We start from the raw sequence: 26,428 nt of genomic DNA on the forward strand, positions 1-26,428 counted from the left end.
AAAAAAAAAAAATACATGTGAACATAATTATTATCTATACAAATAACTCGTGTCAAATAATAGTAACTTTTTAGAAAAATGAGGTGATGTCAAACACTGGGAAGAGGAAATGATAGCACAGACCTAAAGCTGGACCTTCCACACAGTGCTGACCACCTTCTCCATCTATTCTTAGCTCTTCCCTTCCCTCCAAAGCAATCATTTCCTTTCACTGATATCCTTCACTCATCCTAAAAATGGTCAGTGATTATGTGAGTTTAGAATCACAATTACCACAAAAAAAATTGAAAATGCGGTAGATCACAACATTAATTCACGAGATTTCTACTCTACTACCTTAAGGGGCACATCTTAAGACACTCTGGGTATACAGCTCTTTGCTCTTTCGATATCAATCACTACGAATCATTCATTATAATCCTTGATTGAGCCCCACAGCCTTGGGCAGACAAGTGCAATGGCACTCGGACCTAACTAGTATAGGACTAGGTGGCCCAATGCTGCTCCCCATGTACAGACACTGGCCCTTAAGCTGAGAAGTCAATCAGCACAGAAGTCACCAAGAGTATCAGACAAACAGCTATCAATAAACACAATGATTATCATTACTGAACAAACTAATAAAACAAATGTCCTATTGAGTTACTCTGTTAAACACGGTTTTATGTTTTCCTTTTCAAGTCAATTTGAGAGAAAAGGGAAAGAATTCAGGGTAGGTTGATTGCAAACACATTTGAGGTCTTCCGTTCAATTACACACACACACACACACACACACACACACACACACACACACACACACACCAATGAAGAGACAAGAGACAAAGAGAGAACAGACATCAACTACATGGTATTTCTTAGCACTTATTTTCAAAACTTATTACTCAGCTCACATAGTGGTACACAAACAACATTATTCTATAAGAATATACCTTTCTCTGGCTGCCTCATCTGGGATACCCAAGCAGACTTCCCGGTCAAACCTTCCTGCACGTCTCAAAGCAGGATCCAATGAGTCTGGCCGGTTAGTAGCTCCAACAACTAGGACCCGGGCTGTAGCTGCCACATTATTCAGATCTAAGAACCAGATGTAGAAAACAGAGAAGAAGACATCTGATACTTGAGGACAACAATGCTTACACAAATGATTTTAAAGTTGGAGAGAATTTATGTACTCTGATACACAAATATTTAGAAACATTTATTGTTTATGTAACAAATGTGAAGATAAAGACTGCCTTTCTTATCAGTAATTCACAATCTCCTGAGGATACAAAGCAGTTAAATAAGGAAACAGTGTAAGACACATTTCAAGAAGCTTAATAACAATTAGGATAAACTAAGTATTTTAACAGAACAAGAGGTGGGACAATGGCAGCTTCACAGAAGAAAACACTCAGGAAAGCCTAAAAGGCTAGCTAGTACAGTTTCCATAAGCAGAGGTAGAGGTTCTACAGAGAGCAGCAGCATGAGTGACAGCGCACAGGGGGCATGTGCAAGGCACGCTCAGACAACAGGAACAGCCCAGCAGTAGGGCCTGGGGAAGACAGCAATGCTGTCCCACAAGGATGGTAAAACCAGGAAGGGGGGGGGGCGTAAAGAACAGCCCAAGTGCTGCAGAGATGGCTCAGCAGTTAACAGCCCTGACTGTTCTTACAGAGGTCCTGAGTTCAATTCCCAGCACCCACATGGTGGCTCACAACCACCTGTAATGGGAGCCAATGGCCTCTTGTTTCAAAAAACTGATTTAAAAAAAAAAAAAAAGGACCAGCTAAGCCACCCTGGCTTACTTAAGAAATAAGCAGAATACAGGATTTAAATTTTGTCTTTCATAGATATTCTGTCAGTTTTTTTTTTAAAGATTTATTTATTGTTATATGTAAGTACACTGTAGCTGTCTTCAGACACACCAGAAGAGGGCATTGAATTTCATTGTGGATGGTTGTGAGCCACCATGTGGTTGCTGGGATTTGAACTCAGGACCTTTGGAAGAGAAGTCAGTGCTCTTTAACCGCTGAGCCATCTCACCAGCCCCCCAGTTTTATCTTTTGTAAATGTTCTGAAAGCTGAACTAGAATTAAATAGAAGAGAGTCCAGGTTATACTGCCTCATAAGAATAACATGGTATTCAAACGTTAAGTACAATGTAAATCATGGATAGATTATCTGATGAGGAAGACTATGAAAAGTTTTTCTAGAATACAGGCCTCCTTCTTGGTCTCCTGCATCTCCCTTGTTCTGTCCTTCCTCCTTCTTTCCCCATTCACACCCCTGCCCACATGCTCATGGCCGGCCTCTACACCCCCCACCCTCTTTCTCTCTCTGCCTTTCTCTGTCTCTACTAACCTCTTCTCTCCCCTCCCCATGCCCTGAATAACCTCACTTCTACACTATACCATTGTGTTGCTGGTCCCTCGGGTGAAGGACTACCTCAGCATGGGCCTGTTGAGACACCCCCTTCCCCATACCTCGCCACACCTCCATAGAACATATTACCCCCCTCTCTTTATCTTTTTATAAACACATCACTCTCTGGTGTTTCTGAAGACATCAATAGTGTACTCACATACATAAACTAAATAAATCTAAAATAAAAAATGTGGTTACAACTTAATAAAGAAAATATCTAATAGAAAAAGAAATAATATAGGCCTCAAACATGACAGAAAAAAAAAAAGATAAAAAGAAAAATGAAATAGCATAGGGCACTGTGTGTGGTACTGGAGGGGGGTGCAATTCAGTAATAGATATTTTGCAGAGCACACACCAGGACTCAGGTTCAATCCCTGACACAAAAGATGAAGTACAACAAGTAATTTACAATTGGGAGCCATAAGAAACTTAATATACGTGCAAGTAAAAATATTTTCTTAAAAGGTAAATATGAATGCATTAAAAATTCAACATATCTTACACAAATGTAAAGGCCAACAGTAGGTACTATGCAAAACATATACAGCAAAAGCAAACCAATATATGAGTACACACATATTTAATTACTATAGAGTTGGGACACAGCTAAGGCAGAAAAGTCCATGATATGCAAGTGTGATGTCCTGAGTTCAATCCCCAGAACCCACATTAAAAAAAAAAAAAAAAGGGCTGGTGAGATGGCTCAGTAGGTAAGAGCACGCAACTGCTCTTCTGAAGGTCCGGAGTTCAAATCCCAGCAACCACATGGTGGCTCACAGCCATCCATAACAAGATCTGACGCCCTCTTCTGGAGTGTCTGAAGACAGCTGCAGTGTACTTACATAGAATAAATAAATAAATCTTAAAAAAAAAAAGAACTTAAAAAAAAAAGGAGGGGGCTGGTGAGATGGCTCAGTGGGTAAGAGTACCCAATTGCTCTTCCGAAGGTCCGGAGTTCAGATCCCAACAACCACATGGTGGCTCATAACCATCCGTAACAAGATCTGACTCCCTCTTCTGGAGTGTCTGAAGACAGCTACAGTGTACTTATATAATAAATAAAATAAATCTTAAAAAAAAAAAAAAAAGACTCTTGTTCCTATATACATTAAAAAAAAAAAAAAATGCATTCAGTGTGGCAGACTTGTAACCGCAGTGCTAGGAAAGTGGAGATGGGCAGACCCCTGAGGCTAACTGGTCAGCTAGTCTAGCCTATTCAGTAAGTAAGCACCAAACCAATTCAATTAATGGTGGCTCCTAGTGAATGCTACCTGAGATTGACCTCTGACCCCTGTTCCCACATAAACAAGTATACTCACAAACAGGTACACCCATGTGTACACACGCACACACACACACACACACACACACACTACAATTTGAAATGAATGGAAAATCTTTTACAAAAAAAAGGTCCTGTTTTATGAGATTCACATGTAAGTGGTCAGATATACATTCATGACTTGCATGATTTTAAGAAACCATATTATCTTAATACAAATTCATTATTTACCATCCATGCAGGTTAGAAGCTGGGCTACAATTCTTCGTTCCATATCTTTTGAAGCAACTTCTCTTTTGGGGGTAATTGCATCAATTTCATCAATGAAAACAATACATGGTGCATTTGACTAGAAATAAAAATACCAAAATACATAAAATAAATTCCCTATATTGGTGAATAACATTTATGTATTCTTATGATTTTTAAAACTAGAAGGCTCGCCAGGCGTGGTGGCGCACGCCTTTAATCCCAGCACTCAAGAGACAGAGGCAGGCGGATTTCTGAGTTCGAGGCCAGTCCGGTCTACAAAGTGAGTTCCAGGACAGCCAGGGCTATACAGGGAAACCCTGTCTCGAAAAACCAAAACCAAAACCAAAACCAAAACCAAAACCAAAACCAAAACCAAAACAAACAACAACAAAAAGCCCTAGAAGGTTCAGTCACCAAAAGAATAACCATGAACAAGGCATTTACAATAACGCTTCTGATTGTTATCAGAGAACCAGATGCTTGAATAGAAAGGATTGTGGTTTATGAAATAATCTTCTGAAATTGTTCTGTAATAAGGCATATTTGTATGTTACAGAATATAAGCAGTAAATTTAAAAGTTCTCAACTAAGCATAATAGCACATGCCAACAATGCTGGCACTTGGAAAGATTAAGATAAGACTTCAAGGTTTTCCTAGGCAACATTTCTAGTTCCATGCCAGACTGAGACTCTAACAAACAGCATACAAAGAGACTAATATGTCTGCACACACACGCAAAAAGAATTAAGTGAAAAGCAAAAACCTAGGCTGACAATCTCAATCTTAGTTACTCCATAGTCCAAATAGTGACATTTATTGTGCTAAAAGTCTCTGTCACTTTGAAATGACACCAAGCAACAGATACTTGGCCCATCACTACTGGCTCTCTTTGCCAATTTTCCTCATGACAATGCTTGCAAAAAGCACCCATGATTGCTAGATCAGTAACAAAGTTCAGAGCAAAGGTCTCAGAAAATAAACCCATTATGTTTTGTCAGTGATCTGGAAAACTCAATGGGAAAGAGTGGTGATAATCAGAACTTAGCCTAAGGGAGGGGTAACTTTAGAAAACACTACCCGGCCTGACAAGGTTCCGTCATTCACTTGGATTAAAGAGTGAGTGGCAGAAATGAAGTTGTAAAACCACATGCTCACTCAACACCTGCATCAGGCACTGTATTTGCTTTACAGGGAGATGTGACACGAACTCATGTCCTAAATATGCCACTTCACTTTTCATCCATGTTTGCCATTGTGTTTACCATATATACAGAAGTTTCCAAGTGTTACAACTCTCTTAGAATTGGTCTGAATGAGAAAGCTTCCCCATGCCCAAGCAACACACTCAGGCTCACATGTTTGAATGCTTGGTCCCCAGTTGGTGGAACTGTTTGAGGAAGGAAGTGTAGTCTCATTACAGGAAGTGTGTCAACTGTGGCAGATTTTGAAGTATGAAGAGCCTGAGTCATTCTCAGTTGGTTTTCTCTACCTCGTGGTTGTAGATTAGATGCAAGTTCTCAGCTCCTGCTCCAGAGTCAGGCCTGCCTACCCGCTGCATGATGGGCATCAACTTTTTAACCCTCTGAAGTTTTAAGTCCCAAATAAACTTTCTGTAAGTTGCCTTGTCTGCTCAAGCACAAATGTCATGATTACAGGACTCTTGCTATGTACCAGACACAATGTTAAAGGTTTTAAAATAATTCTTTCAATTGAACATGGTGTCTTCTCACAGCAACAGAAGAGTAAACTAAGACATGGTAACTATCTGCACCACTTACATCCGTTCTCTCAATGGTCCTGGTACCGTTTGCGCCTGTCAGTCTATATTATGAACCTGGCAGCTAACCTCTACTTCTCCCCATCTTAAAACTATTCTTCTTGCTGGGCACAGTGGCACAGCACAGCAAGGCAGAGGCAGACTCCTACGTTTCAGGCTAGCCTGATCCACATAGTTTGTTCTAGACGAGAGCAAGGGCTAAACAGTGAAACGTTCTTTCAAAAATTAATCAGTCACTCTTATAATTTATACTTATTATAAGTATACAGTTACTTAGTAATATTGCTGATAAAATACATTTCCTAATTTTACATCAGCTTCAGGTAGTTACAATGGTTATGTTTATGAGTAATTATGTGCCTTAGATGCAAATAAAGAAATAAAATTAAACCCAGTGCCATCATCCTCAGCAACACAAGAAGTTTGAGTCCAGACTGAGTTATATAAACCCTGTCTGAAAGGGGTAGGTAAGGAAGGAGATGGGAAACAAACTTTTCATCAGTTTTTTAGTTTTAGTCACAGCTGTGATTTAAGTCTGCTCAAGTGCAAATGTCATGATTACAGGACTCTTGCTATGTACCCCAGACACAATGTTAAAGGTTTTAAAATAATTCTTTCAATTGAGCATGGTGGTGTACATCTATAATCACAGCACTTGGGAGACTGAGGTTGAAAGACTGGTTGTCAGGAATTTATTTAAGGTAGGCTAGATAACATAGCAAAACACTATCTGAAAAAAATAGTGAATCTTCTGATTTAAATGCTCAGTGACCCTATGAGAACTGGGTATTTTATCATTCCCATCACATTATGTGACAACACTGAACTGGTCCTTAGCTTTCTGAATGAGAAGGCAGACATTTAATCACCATAGTATATGCTGAAGATGTAACTTTAACTGAATCTCAGTATCCACTTCTTTTTTTTTCCCCCCCTTGGTTTTTCAGACAGAGTTTCTCCGTGTAGCCTGAACTCAGAAATCTGCCTGCCTCTTCCTCCCAAGTGCTGGGATTAAAGGCATGCGCCACCACCGCCCAGCTCTAATACCCACTTCTAAATTGTATTACAGAACCTGTAGTCAGGTATAATCTCTCTTTGTTATGAGAATTTTCTTCTCACCCCTCTAATTATAAAAACAGCATTGATCCCGAGTCTTATAGTGCTTGTATAACCCTAAGTATTATAACATGATAATTCTTATGGTGTTTGCAAGTTGTTCAGTCAGACATAAGCTGGAGAAACAAAGTAAATGACTTCAGGATAGCATGTTCTGAACACTTACCTCTGGGTACTACGGCCCCAAGTTTGTCAGTATAAACTTGTCACCTATATACTTGATTTTATATGAAACATTACATAGCCAAGAGTCTATACCATTAAATTCACTTTAAATTTTTACCACTGAACATTATTACAAAAGGAAGGTCAGTAGGCAGGAAAGAATTCTAACATCAGAAAAGCAGACTCTACTGAAAGCTTGTAGCAGGTGATAAGCTCACATAAGCAATAGCTGACTCACCACAGCCTGGTCAAATAACTCTCTGAGCTTTTGCTCAGACTCTCCAGAAACTCCTGACACAATCTCTGGAGCAGCCACTTTCAGAATCGGCAAGTCAAGTTCCTGTGCACATATACAGAAAAGAATGACCAAAGGTTAAATAAAATTTAACTTCTTCACATTCTTCTTATTCAATCTGTCGTACCAAAATTAGGGAGGTGTTTTTATTTTAAGTTTTTAAAAAATATTTATTATTTATTGTGCATCCATTCATGTATGTGTGCAGGCATGCTTGTGCCATTGTGTACACATGGAGGTCAGAGGACAACCTGTCAAAGTTGGTTTTCTCTTTCCACCTTGTCTGTTTCCTGTTTCAAGAGGATCACCAAGCATGGTGGAAAGCACCTTTCCCACTGACACATCTTTCTGGCCTCTTTAATTTCCTAAGAAATTCTATCTCTGTATATGAGCCTAATGACAAACACTACTTAAAAGTATGGAGAGATGGCTCCACAGTAAAGAGCACCAACATGGCAGCTTACAATGGTCTATAACTCCAGCTCCAGGGGATCCCATGCCCTCTTCTGTCTTCCTTGGACACCAGACATGCACATGGTACATAGACATACATGCAGGCAAAATACTCACAAATACAATACAATAATCTTTTTAAAAAAGAAAAGAAAATCAGCTGAGTGGTAATGGCGTACAACTTTGATACCCTCTCCTCACTGGGGGGCAGAGCAGCTGGAACTTTGAATTTGAGGCTAGCATAGTCTAAAGATTGAGTTCGGCCGGGCATGGTGGCGCACGCCTTTAATCCCAGCACTCGGGAGGCAGAGGCAGAGGCAGGCGGATTTCTGAGTTAGAGACCAGCCTGGTCTACAAAGTGAGTTCCAGGACAGCCAGGGCTATACAGAGAAACCTTGTCTTGAAAAGCAAAAAGGAAAAAAAAAAAGGATGAGTTCAAGGACAGCCAGGGCTACAGAGAGAAATTCTGTTTTAAACAAACAAACAAAAAAGCCTATGAATTTACTCACCAATTATTCTGGCTTATACCTATAATATGAGCACTTGGGAGACTAAAGTTTTGAGTTCAAGGTTGGCTGGGCAAACAGTGTAAGACCCTGTCTTTAAAAGAAATCTAGGAATTTACTCAAACAGAAAAATGCAAATGTTGCATTTATGGCCTACTATGCAGTGGCCATAAAACAAATAAATAAATAAATTTAATTAGTTATTTATATTTTTTATTGTTACAAATAAGTACTCTGTAGCTGTCTTCAGACACACCAGAAGAGACACACCAGATGGTTGTGAGCCACCATGTAGTTCCTGAAATTTGAACTCAGGACCTTAAGAAAAGCAGTTAGTGTTCTTAATCGCTGAGCAATCTCTCCAGCCTGACAATTTTTTTTGTTAGTTTTTTTGTTTTTCAAGACAAGGTTTCTTTGTATAACCCTGGCTCTCCTGGAACTCACTCTGTAGACCAGGCTGGCCTCGAACTCAGAAATCCGCCTGCCTCTGCCTCCCAAGTGCTGGGATTAATGGTGTGAGCCACCACTGCCTGGCCCCAGGATAGCTTTAAACTTACAATCCTATCTTAGTCCAAACAACAATGGACTTTCAAGTGTGTAATACAAACCTAACTGATCTTTTAAAAACTAATTTAGAAGGACATTTTAACAGTGGAAATTTTAAATAAATTAGCTCCAAGAGAAAAACATTATTTTGCATATTTTGCTGATTTTAAGAATGATTAGGATACAAGAGAAATAGCTCCAATGCCAACTAAATGTTTAGAGTTTTACAATTATGCTGTTTTTGCTTCCTACCCAATTTTTGTCACAGACACAATACTTGCATCCATTAAAAATCAACAGCAACCCTACCAGCATAAGTAGCAGCATGAAAAGGTAAATGAAGGGAGTTGGGGCTGGGATGGCTCAATCTGTGTAACGCGCTGGGCAGCTTGAGAACTGTGTCTGGAACTACAGTGCTGATGGAAAGGCAGGCAGGAAGCTCCACCTCTGTAGCCCCAGCATGGGCACAGTAAGGGATGGCTCCTGGCTGCAGGCCTAGCCAAATCAATGTGATCCAGGCTCAAACAGAAACCCTTGTCTTAAAACAACAAAAAGACAATGAGGAAGATGATGGGGGAAGAAGAAAGAGAGGGAGAGGAGGGAGAAGGGGACTCTCTTACTGATTAAATTTGCTTCCTAAAGAGATACCAGGTCTAATTGGAATTGACCAAAGAGACAAACAAACAAACAAAAAAATAAACAACAAAAACAAATAGAAATCCAGCAGCAACTGGCCTCACCCCTGCTATTGCATGTGCAAGTAATGTCTTCCCACAGCCTGGTGGTCCATGCAGGAGAACTCCACGAGGGGGCACGACACCAAGGTGCTGGTATACCTCTGGATGACGCATGTGTATGAGCATTTTGCAGACTTCCTGCCAAGGAATAAGCATAAAAGATGTTTTCCTCAGCCCAATAAAGAAAGAATCAAAGTAGAATGAAATGCCCTATTTTTTGGAACACCAAAATATACTAGACAGAAGACAGACAGGCTTTAGGCTTTGACTTGAGCTTAATCCCAGCGTTGAATACTAAGTAAATAATTTCTGTGATGTTTCCGTGCTTTATTTCCTAAGCTATAAAAATATCTCTCACAAAATACCACAAAAAGTATCTAACAGTAACTGTAACAGAGAAGACACTAGAAAGCTGCCATGATCATTATTAACGTCATTAACGTTAGTACTGTCAGAACAGCATAACTTACAAGGCATGCACTTCACATACACTAAAACTAAAGATGTGAAGACAGAAAGCTTAGTACCCTGAAGGGTCAGGTTTGCTCACCTCACCTTCCCAATCTTTTTTCTATACTTACTTCACATTAAAAAACAAAGGACTGGAGAGGTGGCCCGGGGTGAAGAGCACTGGCTACTCTTGCAGAGAATCTGGGTTTGTTTCCTAACATCTACATGATGGCTCACATGCGTCTGTTAAAACCAGTTCCAGTAGAGGCAGGCAGATTTCTGAGTTCGAGGCCAGCCTGGTCTACAGAGTGAGTTCCAGGACAGCCAGGGCTACACAGAGAAACCCAGTCTTGGAAAAACAAAAAACAAAACAAAACAAAACAAAGAAAACCAGTTCCAGTGAATTTGACAACCTCTTCCAACCTCTGAGGACACCAGGCATGCAACAGGTATACAAACATACATGCAAGCAAGCAGAACACCTATATACATATTTGTTTTCATTTAAATTAAAAATAGGCAGGCTTGCTGGGCGGTGGTGGTGCACGCCTTTAATCCCAGCACTTGGGAGGCAGAGGCAGGCAGATTTCTGAGTTCGAGGCCAGCCTGGTCTACAAAGTGAGTTCCAGGACAGCCAGGGCTATACAGAGAAACCCTGTCTCNAAAAANNAAAAAAAAAAAAAAAAAAAAAAAGGCAGGCTTTGTTACTGTAAATGGTTTCAATATATGCATTACATGTAATGCCATTTCTCAGTTGGCACTAACTTTTAATGTTGCATCATTGCCTCCCACATCTTCAAACTTCACATTGGAAATCTGCAACTCTGTACTCCTTGCTTTAGCTGTTAAAAAACAAAAAAGGTAAAAAGATTAGTGATTCCACACAAAAATATAGCTAAAGAACCATTATATAAAAAAATGTTTTTGAACTAGGTTTTCCCACTAATAGTTCTCAAAACAACTCAAAATAAACACACCACTACTATGGACAGCTCACCTTTCTTTTGCAGAATAGCTTCTATTTCTCCATCTACTTCTTGAAGATCCTCTGTTTTTCTTTTGTTTCCTTTGCCCTTTGCCCTACCTTTCCTTTTCTTATCACTTTCCAAAAGAGAAGAGTCTTTTAAATTCTGGGGAGAAAAATACAAAAATTCTGTATTTCAAATTACAATGCTAACAGACGTTTTTCTTTTTTTTAAGATTTATTTATTTATTTATTTTATGTAAGTACACTGTAGCTGTCTTCAGACACTCCAGAAGAGGGAGTCAGATCTTGTTACGGATGGTTATGAGCCGCCATGTGGTTGCTGGGATTTGAACTCCGGACCTTCGGAAGAGCAGTCGGGTGCTCTTACCCACTGAGCCATCTCACCAGCCCCCTAACAGACGTTTTTCAACGACAGCTATATCCATTTGTGTTATAGCACTGCTAACTACTTGCAATCTCTTTGCTCAAGGATTCTGCCTTCTTTCAGAAAAGTGAAAGCTTAAATTGTTTATTTGATAACTTTTTTCTCACTTCTGCCAGTTAACCTCTTCTAAAAGACTTGAGGCATATAAACATCAGGTTCTTACCAATTATCACAATGTTCTTGATAGGTGAATACTTACAGCTTAAAGCAAAGATACTGGGGAACAGCCCACTAATAGTGTAAAAGGAAAACCTGTAACCCCAACACCTTGGAGTAAAAACAGAAGAATCAGAAGTTAAGGGCATTTTTAGCTACATAACAATTTCAAAGTTAGACTAGGCTACAAAAGACCCTATTTCAAGGGCTGGAGAGATGGCTCAGCGGTTAAGAGCAATGACTGCTCTTCCAGAGGTCCTGAGTTCAAATCCCAGCAACCACATGGTGGCTCACAACCATTCGTAATAAAATCTGATGCCCTCTTCAGGTGTGTGTCTTAAGATAGCTACAGTGTACTTACATATAATATTAATATTAATAATAATAAAAAGAAGGAGAAGAAGACGAAGAAGAAAACCCTATTTCAAGATCAAAAATCAATTGTAAAGTATCATATAATCATGAGGTCTGAATTCAGACCCCTCCCCACCCACATAAAAAGCTGTGTGCAATGAGGTTGATCTTGAAATGCCAGTGCTGGCATGGAAAAGACAAGAGGATCCCTATAGTTTGCTGGTCAGCCAGTATAGAACTAGAAAGCCCACATTTAGTGAGATATTTTGAGATCACAGACATCCCCTTCTCCATGTGTGTGCTTTAAGTTTATTCTGTTGTTGTTGTTGTTGTTGTTGTTATTACAGGGTTTCTCTGGGTAGCCCTGGATGTCCTGGAATTCACTCTGAAACCAGGGTAGCCTTGAAACTCAGGCATGAGTCACCAATGACCAACTGATTTTTCTTCCTCAAAGAAAAGGTAGAGAGCAATTGAGAGGGACATCTGACATTCACCTCTGATATGTAACCTCACACATGCATTTGCAAATAAACATGCTCATGTGCACGTAGGCACATATGAAAGAATTTGCCAAATCATGAAAGAATTCGACAAATCAAGGCTTGGTGCTGAGAAACGAACAATAGCAGCACTGTTCAGAAGAAATACATCACAAGTCACATGTATTTTATATATTAGTGTGTACACCTCATTGTACACTAATAATATACACATTAAATGTAGACAATAAAAAGGCATTTCATGGGCTGGTGAGATGGCTCAGTGGGTAAGAGCACCCCACTGCTCTTCCAAAGGTGCAGAGTTCAAATCCCAGCAACCACATGGTGGCTCATAACCATCTGTAACAAGATCTAATGTCCTCTTCTGGAGTGTCTGAAGATAGCTACAGTGTACTTACATATAATAAATAAATAAATCTTTTAAAAAAAAAAAAAAAAAAAAAAAAGGCATTTCATAATCTCTTTTCTTGAGTGCAAACTACTGAACCCAGAGCCTTACATATTCTAAGCACTAAGTGAACAACTGAGCCACACTCATCTAACAATAAATCTATTTTAATTAACACACTCCAAACACTCTCCTTTCAACACAGTTAATACAAAGTTACTAATGAGCACACTCAGAGTCCCAGAACTCAGGAGGCAGAAGTAGGACTGCCTCAAATTTAAGGCAGCTTACTCTATAGGACAAGTTCCAAGGTAATCAGAAACATGTCTAAACTCAGCTGCTAATGGTTTTTTTTTTTGTTTTTTTTTTTTTGAGACAAGGTTGTAGCTGGCAAATTTGAATTGTTTTCTTTGAAAAACAGAAGTATTATGGGAATATACTTTTGTCGTAATGCTAAGTGTGGGATACTGGTTTCAGTTTGTCCACAACAGCTGTCCATGGTTTGCCTTATGCTAACAGGCGTGATTTTGCCAGCAGCAGTGTTTGAGATAGTGTTGACATTTGGAATTCTGGGTACTTTTCAGAAAGCATATAAATTCTAGGGCCCCCAGGAGGATGGTGGGTTGTTGGTTGTTTGCTATTGGTTGTGGTCTGTTAAGTAGTCCCACGCAAGGAAAAAGAAGAAATTAGATACTCTGACAGCAAAGATCAAACGTGCCAAGGAACCAGTTGCCTCTATCAGCAGAAAGCCGTCTAATGACAATGTCCCCTTTCCTTTCTATCCCTTTTCCTTTCCTATCTAGTTTAGGGAATTGAAAGGATAGAAGAAAGAAGAGCCCACAAAGTAGCAAAAAGAGACAGCTACACAGGGTTGCTCTGTGCAGCCTTGTCTGTCTTGGAACTCGCCCTATAGAGCAGGCTGACCTCAAACTCAGACAGATCTGGCTGCCTCTGCTTCCCAAGTGTTAGGATTAAAGGTTTTTGCTACCACTGCCCAGCACTAATGATATTTTATATTGGGCTATTTTTTTTTAAACTAATTGTCTTAAATATTTATTTATTTATTTTATGTATATGAATACATTGTTGCAGTCTTCAGACACACCAGAAGAAGGCATAAGATCTCATTATAGATGGTTGGTTGTGAGCCACCATGTGGTTGCTGGGAATTGAACTCAGAACCTCTGGAAGAGCAGTCAGTGCTCTTAACCACTGAGCTGAGCCATCTCTCCAGCCCTCGGGCTTTTAATTAACTCTTCACATGCTAAAATATACTGAAAATTTATAGCATATCCTAATTTGGACACAAAATTTTCAGGGGTAATATATGACTTAGATTTTGCAAAACTTATACTTGGAAATTTGATCCCTACATCTAATTGGTTTGCTGAGGTGAGCTCTGCTCTACAATGCCCTGTTCACCACCATGCTGTTACCCCTCTCGGGAGAATCAGCACTACATCAGCCAACTAGGTCCTTCCTCCTTGAAACTGTTTCTCAGGCATGTCCCACTGCCAATAAGGCTGACACAAATGGCAGGGATCCAACAAGTCAGGAAAAGGTATCCACGTGAGAAAAGTGGAGTAGAGGAACAAGACGCAGATCACACTCAGAAAGCTACTCAATAGGGTTTTTTGAGACAGGGTTTCTCTGTATAGCCCTGGCTGTCCTGGAACTCACTCTGTAGACCAGGTTGGCCTCGAACTCAGAAATCGGCCTGCCTCTGCCTCCCAAGTACTGGCATTAAAGGCGTGCACTACCACCGCCCGGCTTCTACTCAATAGTTAAGGCAAAAATAAAGATGCCAGACAGAATAATAACGACAAAAGTTAGTCAACAGTGATAACGTTTTCTGTGTATTTCAAAGTATTTGTGATATTTTAAAAACAGAGTATAAGTACCTGCTTGATACTACATTCAGTGAAAAGATTGCAATGTACTCCAACTACATGGAACTAACTTTCAATATAAAAATACCTGAATCTCAGAATCCTGCTTTTTATAGCTGCTTTGGTCATCTGATAGGTCCAAGGGAAGACTTTCTTTCTTTCCACTTGGAATTTTGTCAATAAACCATCCTCCCTCAGATTCTCGGGCAGGGGTCTTCAATGGCATGGAGTCCGTTTTAGATGTCAGCAATGGTGTTGAAGTGGTGGCTTCTCTCTGTTCCAACTTTGGCGTGGTTGAAACAGAATCAGAGTTTCCTTTCCGATACAAAGAGAGCAGGGAACTGTTCATGTGATTTGCTGACTGACAAAAACATGATTTCAGTGTAAGTTATTCAAAAAAGTCTTGAAGCTCTAGTACCTAAACTAAAAAACTTTGTGTATTTTGCTTTAAACAACTTCTCTCAAAACATTTATATTTAGAATACATAGGTTGTCAGTTATAAAACTCCCAAACAAACTTTTACTATCTGAAACTACTATAACCACCCTTGGCTAACAGAGAACCACGCCAATCCATAACTGGTGATCAAGTAAAATCAAGAGGTATTAAAATGAACTGGTAATCATGAGTCACTATCTCAGTTCAATACTGAATCAAATATAATGTAGTACTGCAATCACTGTGTTAATAATTCAAAGCCTCATTTACCAAGAAGGAAAAACTGAGAAGTTACCTATAAGTACCCTGGCCCATTTGATGTCTCTAGCTCGGCTGTCATCAGCAGTGCTGCCCCCTGGCAGGAGGTGTGGCTATTTCCTCCTTTTTTGTTTTTGAAACAGAGACTCATTACACAGGACTGGCTGGCCTAGAACTTGCTCCGTAGACCAGGCTGGCCTAGTACTCAGAGATCTACCTGCTTCTGCTTCCCAAGTGCTGATATCAAAGGTCACACAAACCTGTTCAGGTTTGTTATTATTATCTCCCTTTAGTTTTGGCCATTGTTTTTACTGCTTCTCCTTTATTTAACTGATTATACAAATATAAGTACTGAAAGAATGATTAAATCATCAATGGTGTGCATAGGAAGCATTCAATTATATAATGATATAGACGGACATCGTCTTTTATTCTATTTTTGGCATTTTTTTCTAAAAGAGTATCTTAAAGAATAAGAAAAAAAAAATGTGGCTAGGGAGATGGTTCAGCAGTTAAGAACACTGGCTTCTCTTGAAGAAACCAAAGTTCAGTTCCTAGGACCCACACAGTAGCTCCCAACACCAGTATAAAGGTATATCCTCTTCTGACCTCAGGTACCAGATGTGCATATGATGCATATATACATGCAGATAAAAATCATAAACATAAAATAAAAATAAATAAATCTTTAAAAAAGAAAGAAATCGGGGCTGGAGAGATGGCTCAGTAGTTAAGAGCACTGACTGTTCTTCCAGAGGTCCTGAGTTCAATTCCCAACAACCACATGGTGGCTCACAACCATCTGTAATGGGATCTGATGTCCTCTTCTGGTGTGTCTGAAGATAGCTACAGTGTACTCATACGCATAAAATAAATAAAATAAAAAAAAAAAAAAAAAAGAAAGAAAGGAAGGAAGGAAGGAAAAAAAAAAGAAAGAAAGGAAGGAAGGAAGGAAGGAAAGAAAGAAGGAAGGAAGAAAAAGAAAGGAAGCAAGCAAGCAAAGTGGGCTCATTGAATGTTCGTCTTACCTGTGGATCTGGGTAATCTTCCATGTTCGAATCATTATCAGAATAGCTTTCAGTGTACCTGAGAATTTTAAAAAAGAGAGAAAGAAAAAATGTTTTGAAGTCCTTTCTCTGATAACCTAAAAAATTACTATGCTAAAGAAGTCAATAGATTAAGGTAAAACATTGGCTATGAGTCCAAGGGCTGACAGCTAGAGACGCCTTGACAATTAATAGAACTTGCTGCTCTTATAGAAGAGCAGATTTGGTTCCTATCACAATGACCTCTAACTCCATCTCACAACTTTTCTAATGCCCTCTTCTTGCCTCCTTGGGCACCAACATTCACATGGTATTCACTAACACAATCACACTCACTAATACAAATAATTCAAAAAGAAAGAAGCAGCAAACCCCTCCTCAGGTTAGTGTACTGCTCAACCATCATCAGAGAAGCTCCTTCGTATTGCAGATGGGAATCACTAGAGACTCACAAAAGCATCATGTGCAGTGTGAGACTTTGGAGCACTCATTTCCACATGCATTGTCTTCACCAAATCCCTCCCTCAAGGCTCAGCAATCTATGTAGAAAGGAGGCAGAAAGATTCCAAGAGCCAGAGCTAGTGGATGACTCCAAGTAAACAGTGTCTTCCAGACACAGCAGGACTCATGCGCGTGTGACCTCACAGGGACTGCGGCAGCATGCACAAGACCTGCACAGGTACAAACTGGACAAAACCCCACCACTAAAAAGGGGACGTGAACAAGAGCCAATAGGTATCTACTAGCAAAGAGAAAACCTTTTCTCCCTGTGGAGAAATTCTCTCCAATGGACTACCAGTGGGTAGATTAACCACACTCCAGAGAAAGCCCCATGACTTAGACTAGTCAGGTAGCGAACACAAATGAACTCTAAGGTTGCTCTGTGGCCTTTTTGGTGTTTTTAATTAGCTTTTTGTTTGTCTTGATTTTCATTTTATGTTTGAAAGGGAGAGAGAAAAGGAACACAAAGCTAGGTGGTAAGGAGGCAGGGAGAATCTAGGAAAAACTGGAAAAAGGGGAAAACATGATCAAGATACATTGTATTAACATTTTTTAAATTAAAAAACAAAACAAATAAATAGTAAAAATAAATCTTAAGAAAAAAGGGATATTATGATCAAAGAAACTAGAATTTAAAAATCTATTTTAAACAGCCAGGCATTGTTGTGTAAGCTCTTAGGAGGCAGAAGAAAGTCTGATATACATAAAGTTCAAGGATAGCCAGGACTACACAGAGAGACCCTGTCTCAAAACTGAACTAGAAATCCATTTTAACCAGCTAAAACCTGTGCTTAATGCCTCTGAGTGTCAGCTTCCTTATCTATCAAATAATGAAGAATGTCTCACTGAGGATTTTGTTGTTTCTATTTTTTTTTAATGTGTATATGTGCTTTGCCTGAATGTATGTATATGCACCGTGTGTGGGGCACCAAGAGGCCAAGTACGGATGCCCTGGAACAATAGTTACAGACAGCTGAAGGGGCCACCTAAGAACCGGGATCAAACTTGGTTCCTCTGGAAAAACTGCTCCAGCCCTAGAAACATTTTTATTTTTAACACGAGTGTTCCAGCCATAACATATTTAAACATCAAAATTTACTGCCATCTTTCAATATACCTGGTATTATATTAAAGCAAAGAATGAAAAAGATGAGAAAACTATATTTGGTAATACAACACAGTACATTAATTTCAGTGCCATGTGATATAAAGATTACAGTAAATCTCTATAACCGGATGTTAAGAAAACACTCAGAAGGGACCTAAGAAGGAGCAAGAAAGACTGACATCTTCACTGACTTTTTCACACGGCTGAGTGGGAGTTGTGAAACGGAAATGAATACTCAAGTTACTGAAGAGAACAGTCAAAATGCTTTAGGGACTACAGAGCAATCAATATGGCTGGAGGAAACACAATGTAAAGTAGAAAATGTTCAGCACAGTTGCAATGCTGGCCAAAAGAGGCACTGAACATGTTTTCAGTATGAATGTGGAACCTCAGGAAAGATGCTCTGCAATACTTACTCATCCTCTTCATCTAGTCTTGCTCTTTTTGCCAGATGTCCATCTTCTAGTTCTTTAAGATTCTTAAGTTCTTTCTCACTACTAATTATGCTAAATACTGAAACAAGTGAAAAATAAAATGCCAAGTTAAAATAATTATTTCTTTGACTGTTGATAATTGTGCTTAAACAGTGAAAGACTCACCTTTCTCTACCTGAATCCTGAAAGCATTTCTTTTTCTTCGACCATAATCTACACTGGGGAATAAAATAATTTTAGCACACTGTTTTTACAAATATTTTCCACTAAATACTATTGGTTATATTTGTAAACTGTCATGTGCTACTCTGAGACCAAAATAGGATGCCCTGTCTCAGACTCAAGACGGAGTCTTCTAACCCTGGCTAGCTTGGAATTTGCTAAGAAATCCATCTGCTTCCTGGGTGCTGGGATTAAATGGTCCTACAGCCCAATTACATTGACTTTTTTGTTTTGTTTTTGATGTTTGAGACAATGTTACTAAGTAGTTCAGGCTAGACTCAAACCCCTGATTCCAAGGAAGTACTGAGACTATAGGTGTAGGCCACTATGTTCAGCTGACAGTAACATTTTAGAAGGAAACAGGTCAGCTAACTTTTAAAATATTCCTTATCTAGATTGATCTCACATTTCTTCATTAAATTCAAGTTCAAACATTTATTTGTATGCTAAAGATAGTACACAAGTTTCATGAGCAGTTTATTTCTGTGTAAATTCTTCCCCCCAACCCCCTTTTTTTTTTTTTAAAGAAACAAGGACCTGGCTCTCACAGAGAATCTGCCTGCCCCTGCCTGAGTGCTAGGATTAAAGGCGACCAATACCATGCATGCCTTTAAGGAATATAAATTACTCATACTGGGTATTTTAGCAGATGCCTGCAACCCCAGAACTCAGGAGGAAGAGGCAAACAGATGGATCTCAGTGAGTTTAAAGATAGCCTGATCTACATACTAAGTTATCAGCCAGTCACAGCTACATAATGAAACTCTGTCTCAAAAACAAAACAAATTCGACCTCTAGGAGCACATGGTGAAAGAACACAGACTCCTGTAAAGCTGCCTTAACTTCACAGGTGTACCCTGGCACTTTTGTGTGTCTCTCTGTCTCTGTCTTTCTCTCACAAACACATGCACACAGAAAATGTAATTTTAAGAATTTTTAGTAAGATTCTTGTGGCTAAGAAGATGGCTTAGTAGGTAAAGTGCTTGTGTGCAAGTGTGAGGACCTGAGTCAGACTTCAAGACAGGGAGACAACATAGTAACTGAATTCCCAGAAACTGGCAGGCCAGGTAGCCTGGAGTAAAAAATGAGAGAGTTGGAGAGATGTCTGAGCAGTTTATAGCATGTCTGTTCTTCCACAGCAGGATCTGGGTTCAAAATCCAGCACCCATATGGCAGCTCACACTATATCCATTCCTCTGTTGATGGACATCTGGGTTGTTTCCGGCTTCTGGCTATTATAAATATGGCTGCTATGAACATAGTGGAGCATGTGTCCTTATTACATGTTATAGCATCTTCTGGGTATATGCCCAGGAGTGGTATACCTGGGTCCTCAGGTAGTAATATGTCCAATTATTCTGAGGAGCCGCCAGACTGATTTCCAGAGGGCTTGTACCAGCTTGCAATCCTACCAGCAATGCAGGAGTGTTCCTCTTTTTCCTCACCACCTCACCACCTGAGTTGCTATCACCTGAGTTTTTGATCTTAGCCATTCTGACTGCTGTGAGATGGAATCTCAGGGTTGTTTTTTATTTCCATTTCCCTGATGAATAAGGATGTTGAACATTTCTTTAGGTGCTTCTCAGCCATTTGAGATTACTCACTTGAGAATTCTGTTTAGCTCTGTTCCCCATTTTTAAATAGGGTTAAGTGGTTCTCTGGAGTCTAACTTCTTGAATTCTTTGGATATATTGGATGTTAGCCCTCTGTCGAATGTGAGATTGGTAAAGATCTTTTCCCAATTTGTTGGTTGCCGTTTTGTCCTATTGACAGTGTCCTTTGCCTTACAGAAGCTTTGCAATTTTATGAGGTTGCATTTGTTGATTCTTGATCTTAGAGCATAAGCCATTCGTGTTCTGTTTAGGAACTTTTCCCCTATGCCCATGTGTTCAAGACTTTTCTCCACTTTCTCTTCTATTAGATTCAGTGTATCTGGTTTTATGTGGAGGTCCTTGATCTGCTTGGACTTGAGCTTTGTACAGGGAGATAAGAACGGATCAATCTGCATTCTTCTACATGTTGACCGCCAGTTGAACCAGCACCATTTGTTGAAAAGGTTGTCTTTTTTCCACTGTATGGTTTTAGCTCCTTTGTCATAGATCAAGTGACCATAAGTGTGTGGGTTCATTTCAGGGTCTTCAATTCTATTCCACTGATCTACTGCCTGTCACTGTATCTGATACCATGCAGTTTTTATCACTATTGCTCTGTAGTACAGCTCCTTCAAGACTTTCAATTATTAAACCATTCATTCATGATAGTATAAAACCCAAGTTAAGCTATGTACGCTGGAACCCATGTGCCATTTATGTAAACCAATTTCAAATAGTTTTTTTTTTTTTTTAAAGACTTACTTTTTTTTTGTAAATGAGTACACTGTAGCTGTCTTCAGACATACCAGAAGAGGATATCAGACCCTATTACAGACAGTTGTGAATCATCATGTGGATGCTGGGAATTGAACTCAAGATGTCTAGAAGAGCAGACAGTGTTCTTAACTGCTGAGCCATCTCTCCAGTCCCCCACTTTGAATAGTTTTAAAAGAACTGAACTTTTAAAGAATAAAATTATTTTTACAAATTGAGAGATTTCACTGTTGTTTTTTATTCAGCCTGAAACCTTCCTTCCTCAGTTTTCTAGGTGATAGGATTACATATGGCTACCAGGCCTGACTCACATTCTTTGATAGAGTCTGAAAGTTGAGGAAGAAATGCTTGATTGCTTTAATATTCTAATGAAACAAAAAAGGAAGTACTACAACAATAGCTCTATCTCCTGGCCAACTGAAGAGATATTAAGGGATGAAAAGAAGCCATTTCCTCTGGTAAAAGGAATTAACACTGTATATACAGTCACTGTATATATAGGTGACTATAGATGTTTGTATAACTGACTTAAGATCCAGGTTTATGAATTGGTAAGATGATGCTAGAAACCACTGGTATCAATTGAAAAATTAAGGAAGATGGAGTATTTAAAACAAGGTGGGGGAGGGGCTTTTTTAAAAAGGCAAGGATTTAGCAGTACACTTCTTTACCTGTACATTCTTTGCAAGTCGGATGCTAAGATTCCAGTGTCCACATATTTGCCACATCTATTACTAGTGAGGTACTGAAAGAGAAAATATGACAATTAACTTAGACATTTTAACTAGTAAATAAGAGGTTGAGTTATTCCAATACACAGTTCAATATAAATTCTTCAGCAATAAAGTGTACCACAAAATAAAAAAGCCTATCATGAACATAATTTATTTTTAAGTGCCATATCAGCCAGGCTTGGGTAGCACACACCTTTCATCTAAGCACTCAGGAGGCAGGGGCAGTTGGATCTGAGTTTGAGGCAAGTTTGGTCTACAAAAAGAATTTCAGGACAGCCAGGGCCACACAGGCTATACATTCAAAAACCATCTCTGTCTGTTTGTGGGGTGACTCCTGGACCCCAACACAATCGAACTTTTAAGCTTTAATTACTGGATGAAAGTTGGTGTCAATTCCAGCGCCCACATGGCAGCTCACAACTGTCCACAACTCCAGTTCCAGTGGATCTACACCCTCACACAGACATATGTGCAGACACAACATCAAAGCATATAAAATAAAATACTAATAGAATAAAAATACTCTTTTTTTTTTTTTTTTTTTAAGGCAAAATCTGGGGCTGGGAACAACTACCAGTCACTGAGCGGAGGTGGCTAGGAAGCCGGCTATAAACAATTCCAGAGACTCTGTCTCAAAACAGTAGCAAAAAGCAGGTGAGTACATTTTTTGGGTAAAGAATAACTCTAAGGCCGGTTGACTTTAAGACTGGTTGATGGTGGCCCACACCTTGAATCCCAAACCTAGAAAGGCAGAGAGGAAGGTAGAGGCCAGCCTTGTCTACAGAACGAGTCCCAGAACAGCCTGGGCCACACAGAGAAACCCTGACTCAGAAAACAAAAACAAAATGAAACCAGCAGCAAAACAAATACAAATTTGGATTACAGAGTAGCTCATACTTAAAGGTGTTAGGCTGAATGAGGTCCAGTAAAAAGTATGGAGGTAAGAAAGAAATAAGAAGGGACTGGAGAGATGGCTTAGCCATTAAGAGCAGCGACTGCTTACTGGGCGGTGGTGGCTCATTCCTTTAATCCCAGCACTTGGGAGGCAAAGGCAGAGGCAGCGGGATTTCTGAGTTCGAGGCTAGACTGATCTACAAAGTGAGTTCCAGGACAGCCAAGGCTATACTGAGAAACCCTGTGTCGAAAAACCAAAAACAAAACAAAGCAGTGATTGCTCTTCCTAAGGTCCTGAGTTCAAATCCCAGCAACCACATCGTGGCTCACAACCGAAGACAGCTACAGTGTACTCCCATCTAATAAATAAATAAATCTTTTGAAAGAAAGAAAGGAGTATGACGAAAGAAGGGATACAAGAAGTCCAGGGAATTGAGAACTTAGAGAACTTTCGAACCCCTAAACAAGCAAGGGCGGCAGATCAAGGAAAAACAACCCAAGTTCTTGAAACTCCAATTAAAAAAAAAAAAAACCTGAAATTCCACCAGTGAAAAATGGGAAACAAATACAAAACTGCCTTGCGGGGCGCGGTTGGTGCAGCTTTTATCCCAGCGGTGGAGCAGAGGAAGATGGGGCTCCAGTTCAAAGCTAGCGTGGTCCACAAGCGGGGTCTAGGCTAGGCAGGGCTACACAGTACGACCGCCGCCAAATAAAATCCAAACCTCTCCCTCCCTTTAATTCGTATCTCTGAATGCGCCACCGAAGGCGTCCACCACACAGTGCTTCCAAGACACAAAAATAGGAAAAACAATGGCAAAGCCCCCAGGCACCATCCAAACCACGCTGGAAGCCGGAGGCGGCGGCCGGGGGCGCCAGGTCAGGCAGCCGCGCGCAAATGAAGACGCAGTGCCCGCAGACACACACGCACCTGAATGACCCGCTGCTTCAGTTTCCTGTCTACGAAAACCGCGGGTCTGGGCTTCATGATGCCGCTGCCCGACACGGGCGCTTCTCGTCACCGGGGAAGACAGCCACAGCCGCGCTCTCCCCCCGTACCGGAAACCCCGCCCACGCGTGGTCCCTAGCACCGGAAGTCCCCCCCGCAACTTTTCCTCAGCACCAAAGCTCCGCCGGCGGGGAGGACTGCGCTGCTCACGGAGGTCGGGACGACCTGGAAGCGCGCGAGTTTCCAGTCGGGTTCCTCGTCGGGATTGCCCAGCCCCGCCTAAGAGGCTAAGGTCCGCTTTGAAGGCATTCAACTTTATTGATTCCCAACTGAGCAAACGGACACTTTACTCTTCGCGACTGCGCAGACTCACAAGCAAGTAGTAAACTTGATGCCAAGTCAGGCATAGCGGGGGAAAAAAACCTTAAAATTTCAATATTCGGGAAGCGGAGGCAAGGAAGATTGCTGAAGAGTTCAAAGGCAACAGAGCCAAGTAGTAAGAAAAAAAACTTTGGGTTTGTCACGTTCCCGTCTGGGAACCAGAACCGCAGCGTGGTCGCGGTTTCTGTTTGTTCTATGTAGAGACGGAGTCGCTCGCGGTACCCAGGATAGTGTGGACACTCAGTCTGCAGCCTAAGAAGGTTTCCCCTTAAAAACGTCTTTTCAGGAAAAAACACGATTCATGGCTTTGTTGTAGAAAATAATCCCATGACAAACCAATGTGAAGCCGAATTGGAATTTATTAAAAGATCATTTTAGCACTCTTGTGCACAGTGGCTAATAGGTGCTCAGGGGGAAAAACTAGATAAAGCCCAAAGGTGAGTATGGGTTTCTTGGCCTTTTCAAGGGAGAATTTTGCAGAGGAGTATTTTGCAACGGCTATGTGTAGGAGCCTCTGAGTTGTTATTGGTGTTTGTTTTTAAGGAAGATTATTCAGAGTAATTTACAAGGTTTAAATGGTTGTTCAGAAAGTTGGACTTGTGCGGGTGCAGTACCGCACACCTTAAGGCCCAGTGCTCAGAAGGCAGAGGCAGATGGAGCTCTGAGTTTGCCAACATCGTCTACAGAGTTCTAGGGGATTTATGTGGGAGAAGTGCGGAGGATACAGAAAGGGCTGTCAGTTACTATTCGATGATAAAACACATGGCCAAGGCAACTATAAAAGGGTTTATCTGGCGCTCACGGTTCCAGAGGGATAGCTGTCCATTATGGCGGTGCGGCGGTGGCGAGCAGCTAGCATATGTCTCTAAGCACAAACAGAAAGCCTTGAGCCAACTGAAGCTCATAGGAGTCTTTTGAAATCTCAAAGCCTGTTCTCAGTGGCATACTTCCTCCAGCAAGGCCACTCAAATAGCCACCAACTGGAAACAAGTGTTCAAATGCCCAGGACTGTGAGGAACATCTATTCAAACAACTACAGTAACCATTCCTGGCGGTTCTTAGTTTTCAGCTCTGGATATCAGACCCAAAAGCCTCATATATGATAGGCAATCACTCCACCAATTGAGCTGTATCTAGTGAACTATATTCCTAGTTTTGACTTTGATTCTAATATTCCATTTATGTGTATATATTTTAATCCATTCATATCTTGGTGGGTGTCTGGTTTGGTTCTGTAACTTGTCTGTTGTGGGAATAGTGTTGTGACAAAATATGCATATTGTAGGTATCTCTTGTATACTGACAATCATTCATTTGTGTGTACATATATATATATATATATATGTGTGTGTGTGTGTGTGTGTGTATGTCATATGATAGCTCTAGTTTTAGGAATCTTCTACTGTCTTCCATAGTATCTGTCTATAGTCCCACAAATAGTATATAAGGGTTCTTTTCTTTCCCAATCCTTGCCAGCATTTGTTGTTAATTATTTCTCTTTAATGACTGCCTTTCTGACTGGAGTGAGATGGAATCTCAGCAATGATATTTGCACTGGTGTGGGTCACACCGCTCTCAATGGCAGGTATATAATTTTACATTGCCGCTGACAGGAACACCTTGGCTCATTTTATAATTGTAGCATTCAGGAGGCTGGAACAACAGATTGCTGCAAGTTTGAGGCTAGCCTGTGCCACTTGAGTTCCAGGCCATTCTTGATTACTGTGTGAGACCATGCCTGAACAACAGCAACAAGCATTTCATATCTTTATAAACCCTGGTTTCCTGTTCTTTTGATAGCATCCGTTCTAATGAACGCATAACTTCATTGTAAACTTGATTTACATTTCCCTAGTAATTAGTAATACTAAAAGTCTTTGCATGTGCTTATTGGCCATTTGTATAATGTTAAGAAAATGTCCCTTGAGTTTTTTTTCCATTTTCTTCCTTTCTTTCTTTCTTTCTTTCTTTCTTTCTTTCTTTCTTTCTTTCTTTCTTTCTTTCTTCTCCTTTTTCCTCTCCCTCCCCCTCCACCCCCTCCTTTTCTCTGCATAACAGCCCTGGCTGCCCTAGGACTTGCATTGTAGACCCAGTTGATCTGGAACACACAGAGATCTGCCTGCCTCTGCCTGCCCCTCCCTTCCTCCCTGCCTCCCTGCAAGTGTTGGGCTTAAATTAGGAGTGCCCCACCACATCTGGCTTCCATTGACATTTCTTAATTCAGTTGGTAGATATAATTGCTGTGTTGCATTTTAGGAACTCTTGTATATTTGTGGTATTAATCTCTGATGAGATAGTCAAATCACGAATACTTTCTCTAATTCTAGAAATTGCCTTTTACTTTTTTTTTTTTTTTTTTTGGTTTTTCGAGACAGGGTTTCTCTGTGTTGCCCTGGCTGTCCTGGAACT

The 26,428-nt window shown here is 40.3% G+C and overlaps 1 protein-coding gene across 1 annotated transcript in view; it reads right to left on the minus strand.

Annotated features, from left to right (window-relative positions):
• The window catches only part of Nvl (nuclear VCP like), a 49,192-nt gene extending 25,450 nt beyond the window's left edge, over positions 1-23,742 (minus strand). The window contains exons 1-12 of the mRNA XM_021198604.2: positions 23,621-23,742; positions 21,736-21,809; positions 18,642-18,694; positions 18,459-18,555; positions 16,416-16,473; positions 14,779-15,051; positions 10,989-11,121; positions 10,757-10,833; positions 9,545-9,679; positions 7,243-7,344; positions 3,925-4,042; positions 932-1,076 (exon numbers count right to left, since the gene is read on the minus strand). Coding sequence (XP_021054263.1) covers positions 932-1,076; positions 3,925-4,042; positions 7,243-7,344; positions 9,545-9,679; positions 10,757-10,833; positions 10,989-11,121; positions 14,779-15,051; positions 16,416-16,473; positions 18,459-18,555; positions 18,642-18,694; positions 21,736-21,809; positions 23,621-23,677 — 1,322 coding nt within the window. The 5' untranslated portion in view covers positions 23,678-23,742. The remainder of the gene's footprint in view (positions 1-931; positions 1,077-3,924; positions 4,043-7,242; positions 7,345-9,544; positions 9,680-10,756; positions 10,834-10,988; positions 11,122-14,778; positions 15,052-16,415; positions 16,474-18,458; positions 18,556-18,641; positions 18,695-21,735; positions 21,810-23,620) is intronic.
• Between the last annotated feature and the right edge of the window lie 2,686 nt (positions 23,743-26,428).

The sequence above is a fragment of the Mus pahari genome, chromosome 5 (genome assembly GCF_900095145.1).
Source record: "Mus pahari chromosome 5, PAHARI_EIJ_v1.1, whole genome shotgun sequence".
NCBI lineage: Eukaryota > Metazoa > Chordata > Mammalia > Rodentia > Muridae > Mus > Mus pahari.